General features: G+C 34.6%; 1 protein-coding gene across 5 annotated transcripts in view; it reads left to right on the top strand.

Annotated features, from left to right (window-relative positions):
- The window catches only part of LOC124416004 (formin-binding protein 1-like), a 37,694-nt gene extending 23,802 nt beyond the window's left edge, over window positions 1–13,892 (top strand). The window contains exons 3-11 of one of the 5 annotated variants that reach the window (XM_046896806.1): window positions 3,447–3,497; window positions 4,068–4,374; window positions 4,530–4,676; window positions 5,179–5,535; window positions 7,987–8,016; window positions 9,019–9,326; window positions 10,064–10,255; window positions 11,548–11,684; window positions 12,511–13,892. In XM_046896806.1, the coding sequence (XP_046752762.1) occupies window positions 3,447–3,497; window positions 4,068–4,374; window positions 4,530–4,676; window positions 5,179–5,535; window positions 7,987–8,016; window positions 9,019–9,326; window positions 10,064–10,255; window positions 11,548–11,684; window positions 12,511–12,668 (1,687 nt within the window). In that variant the 3' untranslated portion in view covers window positions 12,669–13,892. The remainder of the gene's footprint in view (window positions 1–3,446; window positions 3,498–4,067; window positions 4,375–4,529; window positions 4,677–5,178; window positions 5,536–7,986; window positions 8,017–9,018; window positions 9,327–10,063; window positions 10,256–11,547; window positions 11,685–12,510) is intronic. The other 4 variants (XM_046896824.1, XM_046896816.1, XM_046896833.1 and 1 more) reach the window with 4 other exon arrangements.
- The last annotated feature ends 686 nt before the right edge of the window (window positions 13,893–14,578 follow it).

The following is a 14,578-nucleotide window of genomic DNA, read 5'->3' on the forward strand; positions in this document are numbered from 1 at the left end:
TGTATTATTTCCGTAGTAACGTAGAGAGCGTTGCCTTGCGTACATACATGCAGTACTGGATTACATATGTAGGTGTATAGGTATGCGTAAAAACGGAGTACAGCATATTATATATATAGTAAAAGCCTTGCTGAAGCAAACTCATGCATACATTGAGAGTATTTCATGCCAGCTTGGCGACTAATGTTTGATGTTTACTCTATTGTACTTACATCAGTATTCCAATTCTAAAAAATATGTATCCATTGCGGAATTTATTTCCGAAAATTTTGCCGAGAGCTTGAAAAGGTGTTGTGGGACGTATATTCCCGACCAAATGCGAGTCTCGGTGAGAATATGGGATAAAAATCTGAAAAAAATTAATCGTCTTCAAGTTGATAAGATACTTCGTTTTGAATAATAATAATAATGCCAAAAAGTTGTTGACAAATTGTTTAAACAAAACTTTAGTGAAATTTTTTTTATTTCACGTAAAATGAATTCGTTGTTTTTTCTTTATACTCATGAATTTTTCTGAAATTCTCAGCGTTTTTCGAAAACCTGGTTTCGAGAATTTTTAAAATTTTGAAAAACGGATTAAAAGTCCTGAATTTTTTGATAGAATTTTGGAAAATGGGATCATTTAAAATCGTCGAAAATTCTAAAAAATGTCACAGGTATTCAGAAAAATCAATGAAATCATTTTATATGAAATAAAAAAAAAATTTCTCTAGAGATTTGTTACACAAATTTTTGTTTGAACAATTTGTTAACAACTTGTTGGCATTACTGTTATTCAAAACGAATTATCTTTTCAACTTGGTTACGATTGATTTTTTTCAGTTTTTTATTATCTCATCCCGAAGTGTTCGATATTCTCACCGAGACTGACTTTTGGTTGAGAATATAGTCTTCTATAAGACAGTGTCTTCTTTCTTCTTCCGAACGTTGTCGATTTCATATCGCAAACATTTTGGTTTTTTTTTTCAATTTTATACCCCGAAATAATAAATCGTTTGAAATATTATCTTGTAATACTTCATATGCACCTGCATTCTGCTGTATGTAACGTATATGTAGTAAATATTTCTATGTACATATATACACGTAAGCATAAACGTATGTAGGTATTAAGACTTCTAGTGCACGGAATGCTCAGCTAGTATAGACGGTGTTATTACACTTTTTCCCCTCTTTTAGTTACGTTACTTCGTGTGCATGAAGCGTGGTTCGCTTCCTGGATTCTGCTGACTAAATATCTATGTCTAATACATTGCACTACAATTGACAGTGAGGTATATCGAGCAATTCATGAAAACACGTATATCTTTTTTTTATCGCTTTTGGGGTCGAATTTCGAGAAATTTTACAATTTATTTTTAGGTAACCGAATGAACTACCGCTAGAAGAAAAATCAAGTCGATATCTCATCGGACCCAGGAGATATCGATAAATCCTGAAAATCACGTTTCTCCTCTCTTCATACTTTTAAAGTCGTATTTTGAAAAGTCGTTTCTTAATGGCTGGTTACGTTATAAATGTAGCATACTTCCCGAATTTCATGTCTATATGTCGAGGAGTTTGGGCTGGACGTTGATACGTCACCCAAGATATCTTCTTATTAGGATTGCCTACTACACTCTACAGTAGAGTTTAGTGGAATTGTCACTTTGCAATGTGTTCATCTGGTGGAAAAAAAATAAAACTAATGCAACCAGGCTGACAGCTGACCGTTAATCGTGTTTTTCTCGTGTGTATGGTAGAAAAGGTATATTGTTGATTACGTTTCATTAATTTATGTGACATGAGTAATTCGAAACACCAAAAATTACGATTTGCCTTCGTTAAAAATAAAAACGTAGGTTATCTGGTGATAAAATGGCGCCGACAACCAGGCTTCGACGTCACGAGGACATTTACCAAAAAATAGATAGATAGAGACGTATAATTGTGGAAAATGTCGAGGATTGAGAGATGGTGCCAAAATCTTTGTTCAAATTTCACTTCCGTAGCACGCGACTCGACGTTTCCCATTCGGTGTTGAGGGCATGTAATAATTCTATACGTTTATCATGTTTAACGACATAATGGCCAACTAACAATATTCGTTTTTTACGATAGCCTGCGTTCAGAGCTGAGGAACTTTCTCAGATTCTAGAAATCACAAGGAGTAAAATGATACCTCGCGCAGCGTTATTTTTCTACAATGCTTACGACGGAAAAAGTAATTTACGATTTAAAAGCACAGGCGAATCTAATGATTTCGCGAATTAAGCAAATTTAGATAGTTTCTTTTATAACCATTCGCATTTGTAAGTAATGCCATATACGATTTTAACTATAAATTTTTACTCCCAATTACCATATAAAAAGAAAGGAAAGATCAGGTAATGGTAAGAAAGTTTTCAAACAATTGACACCCTTGGAATTACCAGAGGAAGTTTGGAGTTCAGAACAGCAGGAAGACGAAAAATTTAAAAAAATTAGACATCTTGCAAAACGTAGTGTGAATATCAATTCTCTTTTTTTGCAGCTATATTAAAAAATCATAGTCTGACTATGGATAGAGTAAAATGGCGTCGCGCTGGGTTATCAGCTGATCCCTTTACGCCTAACCTTAAATAAATCACATGCGCTCAAAGTAACCTTTATGCAAGCAGTTACACTTTTGTTAAGTTACACTGGATCAATAAGGCGTTGAATATGCATCATAAAACGACTTTTATAACTAACTGGTATATGTTTTGCCCAGTAAAATTTTTACTGCAAAATAGCACTTCATATTCTGATAGTCCGGTTCCAAATGTAGTGTCTTGAATCTAGAAATGGACGGTCATGTAAAAACTTTTGAAAAATTTGTATTTTCTTTATTTCCTGATAAATTGTAATTTTTTTTTTTCTTCATTTTCCTTCCATTAGCAGCTTCATTCCTATACAGTAATTTGTTTTTTTAATATATTACATTATACGATCAGCAGCTTATAACGTCTATCTATATTTATGTTGTATAGCATAATTAATAGCTACGTAGCGTAAACGTTCCCAAACTGTTTTCATAATTTCCGGGAGCTTCACATTGAAAAGTTGTGTCAGTTTTAGTTAAAGTGGGTAATTTTTTTGAGAGATAAAGCAGACTAGCACAATGCGCCTAACAAAAACATGAGATACGGAGCGCCCAAGTCGGACACTATGTGTGTTTTATGCAAACACCAATATTGTTTTTCATTCAAATATTATGATCCCTACGTAATTGCCACACAATTGTTTTTATCATTCTCTCTCTCTCTCTCTTGGTTTCTATTTTTGTGAACGTGAAAAAAAGAAAAAAACCTGTCGAACTGAAAGCATGCGAATATGCGATTCACTTGCCTTTCTTCAATATACACGAATTATATACTGCAATGTGATATTTAAATTTTTATTTTTTCATCACAATTAAATTGATTAGTTCATTTATTCTGCTACAGGAGACTTGTCAAGAGTTATCAGCCGAAAAAAAAGGACGAGGAAGATTACCAGTGAGTAAAAAAGAGAAATGTTTCTTGTACTATAAATAAGAATTTTATTCCAATCAAATCTTATACTGACTGTACTGCTATACATATGTAAGTTGCTTGATGAAAACCAGAACGTCTATACGCTTATCATCAAATAGCTTGAAAGGTGTTTGCTGGTTGCCCACCGTCTATACATAAATATTTCACACTTGAAAGATCGCAGTTTTTTTTTTTCATCTAAAATTAAACAGTTTTTATTTTGGTCTGTAAACTTCTGGAAATTAAAATTGCAGTTTTGCAAAGATTAATGGTGCTTGATAAATTCTGGCAACTATTCAGAAAGTCAATATAACAGTATGTTATGGAATCTTAATTAATTCTGTACTTTGTCAAAGTTTGAACTACCACTGATGGTCATTTTAAATTTTCGTATGGAATACCATAATTTTCGGTTTTTTTAAGTGGTTTTTTCTCTCTTCCCATCTTTTGATCCAGGCGGTATATCCTTAATAATGATAATAAATTGTGGAACTTAATTTTATTGGTTTATTTTGAATGAAAAATGCTGATAATTATTTTCTGTTTTGTAAGGTACAGTCCATGCCGTGCCTTCAAACTAGAATTGAACGAAGTGAACGATCAAGCAGGACAGAGAGAACTAATAGCAGAAAATCTGCAGGCAAATGTCCTCCGAGAGCTGAATATACTTGTAAAAGACTTCAAGGAAGATCGAAAGAAACATTTGCAGGAAGGAGCCAGATTAATGGCGTCTCTTGCTGGTCAAATAGGAAATTTAGAACGTGCTAGAAAAGCTTATGAAAAAGCATTTCGCGAAGCGGAGAGGGCGTTGGATCAGTATCAAAGGGCCGATGCCGACCTTAATCTTTCTAGGGCCGAGGTTTGTCATTTTCTATAAATACATATACGTATAATAAAGAATATAAATTATGGGCTGAATTCATGGTAAAAGGTTTCAAATCAAGAATATCCTTTTTCTTCTTTTATCATGTAAAAAAAAAAATGTTGAAAATAATACGAAAGTGAATTTCACAGGTAGAGAAACAGAGAATGAACATGACTGTGAAAACGCAGCAGTGCGAAGAGGCGAAAACGGAGTATGCAAATCAATTGCAAAAAACAAATGACATGCAAACGCTACATTATCATACAGCGATGCCCGAAGTTTTTCAACATTTGCAGGTACATATTAGACGAATAATATCTACAGAAAGCACTTCGAACCAGACAAAATATTTTCGATACATCTAGAAATTATGCCGGGCTGACTTCGTGAACATTTAGCATGGACAATTCAATATACATATACATCGTATATGTATATTTTAGATTTCACTTATCTCCAAGATTTTTGTACATACTTCATCACTAAAAAGTAGCTCAAGCGAAAACGGTGGGAGAAAAATTGTTTTTACTGCTGCCTCAATTTTATCCCGAATTGTATAAATGCGAGAAAATTTACCCTACGTTGAATTGCTTGTGTAACGTTTGCACAAAATAACTTGATACGATCGACTTTTGTTCCTTATCAATACAATCTATACAATTACCTTTCTACTTATACTTTAAATGTCATTCAGGAGATGAAATTTTGCAAAGCTAGGAAAAGTAGTTCGTTCACGCCGTGAATCTTTTTTTTTCGAGAGGTTGCTAATAGTTTGAATACAAGAAACACTGTCTGCAGGAACTGGATGAAAAAAGGGTGAAGAACATGCGGAATTATATGATGAAATCTGTCGCAATCGAGAGAGCCGTCGCTCCAATTATTGAACAATGCTTGGATGGGATAGAAAAAGCGGCGAACGAAATTAATGAGAAAGAAGATACGCTGTTGGTCATCGAACGTTACAAGAGCGGCTTTCAACCACCGGGGGATTTTCCATTTGAGGATTTATCAGCTGCTAAATCGTACGATAGTAACAGCCAGTTATCTCAGCCAGTGATGCAACCAATCCATAATCACCTCACCGTTAAAGGAACAGTTTCCGGTGGGAAGATTAAAAAACGTGTGGGTCTTTTCGGAATATTCAGCAGTAACAAGGTAACATTTGTTCCGGTTTTATTTATCCCTATTCTTCGTGTCTCACCAGCTATCCATTATTTATTTATTAAAATCTTTCATATCTATACAGTATCAATGTTTGCACAAGTTTAGCAATGATTGATTAGATATATGTAGCTACAGAAATGTATGTTTTACTCAAATTTTGGTTGAAACAGGGCTTGCAGCAAGTTACTTTACTACCATCTTTTTCCCTATCTTTTCACCTTATTTGTTTAATTTTCTATCAGGCTTATCTGAACTGCAACTGAGGTATTCAGCAACATTGATAGAAGTGCACTTAATTATTACCAGAATATGAAGTGATAAATAATACTAAATTAGCGTTATTTTCTGCACTCTAAAAATCTTTTTTTTTTCATCAAAATTGGTGTGTTGAATGCAATATTTTGGTGAGTAACTTTCTTTGGCAGGTAATTATATTCACACTCTGAAATGACATCGAGCATTTGAGTGTATCCGCTGAAATGCTGTAATTTCGATGCACACAAATAATGTTTCCTACCAAGTATTCAAAAATTAAATGTCTAAAATATTATTGGTTAGCATCAAAAGTACATGATTTTGGGATACACTGAATTTCAAGAAGTTCTTTTGAATTACGTGATCTGTACCGTACTTTACGATAATTACTTTCTTTGCCAAATTGTCTTCATTTCAACTTTGAAGTACCGGTAATTTGCTTTGGAGAGAAAGAGTGGTTACTAAAATATTCCAAATTTGACACGGCAGCTCATCGAAAAATGTTTTTCTCTTTTAAGTTTACATATAATTACTTATATATATATATATATATATATATATATATATACCTCTTTATTATGTTTAAAGTCGAAAAACGACTCTCCTTCCTTTTCTTCCAATGGCTTGTTAGCTTCCCAGATAACAACATGCGTGTAAATACAGCAAGAAGACAACAATGGTTGCAAAGCATTGGTAGCAATATTGGAACACGGTGTGTCCACAATTGTTATCAAAACTCAAGTAAATCATTCTACGCAAAAGCTGTCAGCAAAGTACCTGCTTGCTAAATGCAAGCAAGTCTTGCTGTGCACCAAAATAACAAATAATTATCGCCGAACATTATTTTGGCACACAAAACATAGTTCACCAAAAATTTCTGTAAAAACACAGCAAGCGAAGCAGACTTTGCATAGACACGCTTCGTTATCTGGGTTCTAGCCCTGTAATTCAAGTGCATAAGATAAAAGCATGAATTGGGTGAAAATATTCGTTATTATTATATAAGTGTTTTGATCAGCAGGGGTGGATCCAGGGGTGAGGCGGTGGCAATAGCTCCCCCCCAATTTTGTCCTGGATCCGCGCCTGTGATAAGCCGTAGGAGATGCACTATGTATGGTATAAACACGGTAGATAATTCAGTCACGGGTTAAAATCAGTATTTTGGTTTCACTACCTTCAGAAAACATTCTGTGGATTTTTTTCTATTCCTTATTACGCATCTGATTTAATGTCTTCTATACCTTTCTCTTAATTTGGTGGATGGTTCTTCGATCTGTCTCTCTGGTCTCTCTGTCATGTTTCCAATCTACAACCCATGAAATTGGATGCCATCCCACTTAGTAAGTACATATAGTGATAATTGCTACCTGCTTGTCTATCGTCCGCACATCTGAACATTAATAATTGCATCTACAATATAAGAAAATTCACCAGATTGTTGTCATCGGGCATTTTCGACTATGGTGAAAAAAATTCCAAAGCATATATCGTCTATCGGATAAAAAGGTTGCGTTATTATGATAATGTCCGAGATAATTCAAGAAATTTTGGAGAGTTTCTGGAATGAACCCGTGTTCTTTCTGAACTTCATTTTTTCTTCATTAAATTTGAAAAGCGAAATATTTTTGTTTTGGACTATTTCTGACCAAGTTTTAGAGGAGAATGAAAATCCAGTTCGAATTTTGAGATATATGTAACTCATATTTTTGCAGAACCTGTTTTCATTTTGGAATCTTAAAGAAATCTGAATTTTGATATTTTTCTTATTTTTTGTTTCAATATTTTCTGACGATACTGTGTTATTAAACACCAAGATGGCTGATTTCTCAGAGAGAATAATTTTTCAATGAAACTAAAATTATTAGAACTTTTCCAATGTGTTGAAGAAACGGATTATTAATTTTTTTTCTATAAATCTTCAAAAATTAATTTTATACATAGAAAGTGAGAAATTTGTACGAAAAAAAAAGAAACAATCCGAATTTGTCAGAGATTATTCTGAAAAACTAAGAAACTGTCAATTTGTATAGATGTTTTCGAAATTTACTGAGAATGATTTTCACCACAGGAGGCATAATTATTACTTGGCATTTAATAATTTAGCTAGAAAATGCCCAAACCTATTGAATGACAAACAACATGATGTGTGACTTACTGCTTTTGTGATTTGTTTCATGCTTACGACAGAAGTTGATCGAGGTGTGCATTGCTTTAAAGGTCTGTCTTTTCTATAATACTTAATAATTGGCCAGTACGGCTGGCCAGGCTGAACGAACCTGCATTGTTAATATAAACATAAAACATGTTCCACTACCCATTTTACTTCATACAGTATAAATAACACAAATGATCGCGCGCCAATCATTTTCTCATTCACTCCATCGACTGTAAAAAACTAGCTTAAAACATTTCAGGATTGCTTGAGCACTGTTGATTTTATTTTGTATATAATTTATATTATTATTATTATTATTATTATTACTACTACTTAGTTTTCAAAAGTTGACAAATTAATCGTTAACCCTTCGCGACACAACGTCTCATATATGAGACACATTTTTTGAATCGTTTAGTCAAGATTTATATTCCATTTTTGAGATATCGGTGTCATTTTTTTTCTAAGATATCAGTGTTCGTGTTTTAAGAGGGATTCTGCGAATATAGTGAGCGCTGTAAAGGAAAATTTTTTTGAAAATGCCTGTTTTTATAGAATAAGTGTGATTGTGGCGAGGTTATAGGAAGTAGAAAAGTGGAACTCAGGTACCCTGAGTTTTTCGGGTCGCTAAAAACGATTGCAATGTCAAAATTTCAAAATTTCAATATTCAAAATAGTGGATCCAGTATTCTGAACTGAAAATATAAAAATTGATCCTAGTCGCTCATATTAGATCCATTATTTTGAATTTTGAGGATTTCTCAGGTCCGAACCCATTGTCAAAATAAGCGACTTGGCGAACCCTTATATACCCAGTTTCGAAGAATTTGACTGCAAGGGAAAATGTATGCTCCAAAGTATTAAATCTGTTGTCTAAAAATAATTCCGTGTGAATATTAATAATCATTTCTACTTATTGTAAAAACTGTTTCCATACAATGTTTGCTTCAATTACCGAAAAATAATGCAACATGCTGTCAAGTATTGCTCAATATTTCAAGACACAGAACCATTACTCGCAACTCTATAATCAACCAAGATTTGCCACTTCCGCTATGTTATAGAACAACGTTCCTGGTTATGGTGATGGCGCAAAGGAGGATTGCAGCGACCTGCCCCCAAATCAACGGAAAAAGCGCCTTCAGCAACGAATCGACGAAATACAAGCAAAGATCCAACAGGAAACTGCTGCGCGAGATGGTCTTATGAAAATGAAAGGTGTCTACGAACAAAATCCTGCTTTGGGTGATCCTATGAGTATAGAGGGTCAACTCAACGAATCCAGTCATAAATTAGACAAACTTGGGGCTGAGCTGACTAAGTTTCAAGGATATTTTGACGAAGCTATGCGTGCAGGTCTTAACTTATCGAGGTAATCATTACGAGACTTGGAAATGATTTTACATGGGTGTCGAATAAACATTCACTACATTGTGAATTCTCCATTGAGAACTTTTCAACTACTTTTCTTCTGTATTACAGTATTGTCCAAAAGTTCGGGGTCGCTTTTCAAATTTTTGTTGTAGGATATCCCGACCATGGGAAGGCATAAATGAATGATCCGGGTAGCATTTGAAAGTAGAAGATACCAGTCATTATGATCTTTTCAAAATTTTCCACGTCTTTTTTGTGTCCACTAGGTCATGAATTCCTTTTTTTTCCTCTGTAGAAAAAGTTGTATAATTTGGCGAAAAATATCGCGAAAAAATCTCATAAAACCAGATTGAAGTCTAATCTTAGCACTTTCGAGTCACTCGGGCAATGAGAAGAAATTAGTAGTCACACAGAATTTTGAAAAAAGCAGAACGAAACTGGTAGCTTCTACTTTGGAATACCATTTGAATCATTCATATCGACCTTGTTGTGGACAAGATATAACTTTTTGTACCTATCGACAATTTGTAAAGCGATCCTAAATTTTTGGATGCATACCGTAGGATTTAAAACGATTTCAAGGAAGTAAAAAAAGCTTCAATGCTTTTGCTTTTCAATGTTCGGCAGTGTTATTTGATAAATGTATTTCTAAACAGAAAAATTGTAGTAAGTGGTTGAACAATGCCATTGTTTTTCACGAATGTCGTATGAATTTAACTCTCATAACTTTTCTAGCCCAAGTCAAGTTTCTCGCAAGCCTACGAGCAATGGTTCGGCGACCAGACCTCTCAGCTCTAGAAGGTCGAGCCATTCTGGTGGAGAGGAAAGCCTCTCAAGATCCGCGTCAGACTCAAGTGTTAGCAACGTTAATACTAGTCAACCAGTGCACAAAAAGAGTGCTCCTGGAACACCTCAACCAATCCATGGGTAAGCCTTGCTTTAATGTAAACAGACGTCAGATAAAAATGTATGAGACTCTTAGTATGTGACCACCCTAAGGTGGTCCTTAAAAAGATCATTCTTTAATTTCGACACACTTACTCCTTAAAATCGCTTCAAATGATTCAAAAATAATTCCCTTATTTTTTCAGATTCTTATTTCAACTCTAACTTGTGCCCGCAACAGGATAAATTTCTCCATTTAACTCCTTCAGAGGCACCTTAAATCTAACGAACGGATTTCGATAAAATTTGGTACACTGGAGTTTCTTGGGTCACTGACTACGCATCCAAACTCAAAATTTGAAAATTGCAAATGGTGGATCCAATACAGTGGACCGCAATCCAATACTTCACTCGAATTTGGTGAAATTCGGTACTCAACGTCTTTTGAGGTCGCTGATTATAAATTTGAACTCGAAATTTCAGAAAAAAATTGCGGATCCAATATGGTTAATGCCACGTTGGATCCACCATTCTGAATTTTGTAATTTCAAGTTTAGATTCATAATCAGTGCCCTCGAAAACCGCTGAGCATCGAGTTTTATCAAAATCCAATGACTTTTTGGATTTTTATCCGCCATATTGGATCTGCTATTTTGAATTTTGAAAATTCCGAGTTCAGGTTCGTAATCAGACACCTAAGAAACCTTCCTATACCAAATTTGATCGAAGTCCGTTAGGTGGATTTAATGTGCGTTTGAAAGAATTAAATGGGGAAATCAACGCTCTTACGGGGGCGGGTTAGAGTTGAGATCAAAATCTGAAAAAATTAGGAAACTATTTTTCAATTATTTGATACTGATTTGGGGGGTCAGCTGGTTGAAATTAAAAAATGACCTTTTTAAGGACAACCCCAATAAAAGTAATTAGAATGTTATATCTCATTCGACTCAGTTATAAATACTAAGAATTTATGTTGTGGTAATTCACTCATATATGTGTTCAAGTGATGGTGTCACGCAAAAAACGCAGCGCCAATTGTTCACTCTTAATGTTGCATTTATATTAACACGGGACTGATGACAAACTTTTGTCCAAATGAAATTTCAAAGAAAATTTATGTCATAAATAAAATCAATGCTGTGCATAATTTGAATCTGAAGAATGTGTTCGTTGATATCGAGCACTGAAAACCTTGATCTATTTCAATGGTAATATCAGTCTATACCATGATATTAGCGAATGCATAATACCGTAGCAGAGGCAAATTCGCAGTGCGTTAGATAAGATAAAATAGCGTAGATAGACAGCTCTGGCTTTACTGTACTGATGCACAGTTCCACGAACAGCCCGGAGTCCGGCCTGGGAGCGTCGCGAACATCTTTGCCTGGTAGCGGAGGCGAGGAATACTACCTCGACGAGCTTGAAGCACAACCACCGCTAGGAACGTGTCGAGCTCTGTATCCCTTTGACGGTAAGATGATTTAGTAGTAGCTAAGTTGTATGAACCAAAGTTAAGATTAAAAGTTGAGAAATGGGAAAGATTGGTTTTTTTAGTTCGATTTTGATGTTTTTGGCCCTATTTTTCTTGCTGAACAGATCTTCACAGGTTGTCTGAAGAACGTTCACGAAATCTTATATCATAGTATCGTTATAACGCTCAAGTATAATTGTTGACAAACAACGTTCCCACCCAAAGGTTTAACCACTCAACAGTTTGTCTGTACGCCAGATTCCAAGATTACACGATTTCAGAGAATGTAAAGTGATTACAAAAGGTTGTGTCAAGGATTTCACAGGACTTGAAAGATCTTGGAGATTTCATTGTTTTGAGATGACTTTACGGATTTCATAGGATTTCAGGGTTTTCATGTGATTGGTCGAATTCATTTTATGTCTGCTGAAATTTCGCAAGATCTCAGGCGACTTCAGACATCTTAAACGATTTCTTAAGATGTCATGAGAGGCTTACACCAGATTTCAAGTGTGGTCAATATCTCGGTTGTGCATTAGTTACATAAATTTATGTTTATCCGCTTTGGAAAAAACTACCAGTAAAATTTTTTCTTAGGTAATCTCTGGAGATCTCTGTAGCAAACAAAATAAGTCTGAAAACCTTAGATCACATAACAAGTATCTCGTTCCACTTAAGTTCACCATCATTTTCATAAATAACACAAATAACAGATTTTTCCAACACTTTTTTCCTTATTTCTTAACTTTCAACTCAAAAGATGCGGTCCACTAATTCTCTAGTTAAGCTCTGTGAAAAAATTCTCACGTACTATCAATATTTGCAGCAACAAGCGAAGGATCGATACCCATGTACGACGGAGAAGAGCTCTACATGATCGAACTGGATCAAGGAGATGGCTGGACGCGTGTGCGACGTATTTCACAGCCCATTGAAGGCTTCGTTCCCACATCGTACATAGAGTGCAATCTCTACAACACATAGCCGAATTCAGGCGAAGTAGCAAGTATCCAATTACAGAGATTGGTGGCTCTTGGAGGTGGGAGCGAAAACTTACGTCCACGTGAAATCCCGAATTTTGAGCAATGCTGAAGAGAAAAGGAGACCGCGAGAAGACAAGAGAGAGCAAAAAAAAGAAAGAAAGATGGAGTTGCTACAGGTGACTATTCTATTTATGGTAGCTTGGCTGACGAAGATATAAACATTTGTGCTACTTAATAACGAACTTGGAATTATACTGTAGCAAAAATCAATTGTTCAATCGATCGGCGTAAAACCATAAAGCTGCTTGCTTGACACGTAATCAGGCTAAATTGTTTGCCTTGGTGGTGGATAGTTTTTTACAAGATCGTACAACAGACACAGTTGCTTCGGGAAAGAGTATATAGTGAAAAAAGTGAACAAATCCTGCAGTTCGCGCGTAGAGCTGGCAACGTTAGGGGATAAATTTTTATGCTCAAACTGTACACATAGTATTCTCTATAAGTAAACAGTGTTTAATAATAAGGATACGGAATATATTTTTTGGCAAAGATTGCGTAGGCGTCGAAAAGTTTGGTGTAAACGGCCCGACCATATGAGAAATACGAGAAGACTGAACTACTAAAGTACGTTAGGTGCGACATCGAGTCGGTGTTATGCTGGATTTTCAAACTTTACGCCAGACATGTGCAATTTGCCATTGGAAATATTAAAGTTAGATTATGGCGAATTCAATATTATTGCATTCGGTACGATTTCCCTGGTTGTACTTATTCTACGCCATACGAATGTCGGCAAACCAGGAAAACCGCACTCAGTGTCTTGAAAACGATGCAGCAATTAGGTTTGCTATTAAATTCTTGTACATAACGAGGGTACGGCGTGAATAACGCTGAAGTAGAGGAAGTTTCCTTCGTGGGACGTCGCAGGTGTCAAGTGTATATACATTATATTAAATTGTACGATTAAAATGAAACTTCGTTATAAATATATAATATGAAATATAACCAACACGCAAAACTTGTTTCGAGAGAAATGTTATCTGTGCAATGCTTCGATTGAATCCATGATTATATGCCCAGGTTTTTTTGAGACTCGTAATTAATGTTATAATATTTATTATTATTATTGGTCGCAAAGCACAGAGGTTTGTGTGATATTCAAACTTCGAGCAAGGTTGAGATTTTATATTAACGAATCCCAACAGTATTGCCAATATTGTTATTTCAATTGAAATATCAAAGTTTCTATCGATTTATAGCAGAATAAAAAATAGAAAGAAACTACTTTCGTTAAAAATGAAATCCGCTAGCTGTATTATTCAAGATTAATATACATATAGGGTATCTATCTAATGTTTAATCTAATATACGTGTCCATTGTATGTATATTTTGTGATTTTATATCTATTGACATGTATTGTAGATAATCGACTCTGCAATTCAATTATACTCTTGTTTAATAGTAATAATAATGATAATGATAATAATAATAATCTTGAGAATAATAATAATTATTATTATTAATAATTAAAAGTAAAGGATATACTAAAAAGAAACATGTAACTCGTTTATACAGTATCATCCTACATAATTCGTTCTAACAATAAGTGTTGTTCTTTTTTTCCATTTTTTTTTTCAGCCGAAAATAATAATATTCCTCTCGCCCTCTCTGTGTATATAAATAATAAAATATTATCAATGATTATGTAGCTTTTACACAAATAAATTAGCGGTCACAAAATACGGTCGTATTGATGTAACATTCGTCGGTTTTCATTCAGCTCAGTTTTTTTTTTTTTTTTAATTAATTATACATATGTAGCTATTTGTCGTGTTAACCAGAAACCGTGCGAACTCTTGTTATCAGCGAATAATTAAATATGAATTATTCAGCGATATATCTATATATAA

Source organism: Diprion similis, chromosome 1 (assembly GCF_021155765.1).
Source record: "Diprion similis isolate iyDipSimi1 chromosome 1, iyDipSimi1.1, whole genome shotgun sequence".
Lineage (NCBI taxonomy): Eukaryota > Metazoa > Arthropoda > Insecta > Hymenoptera > Diprionidae > Diprion > Diprion similis.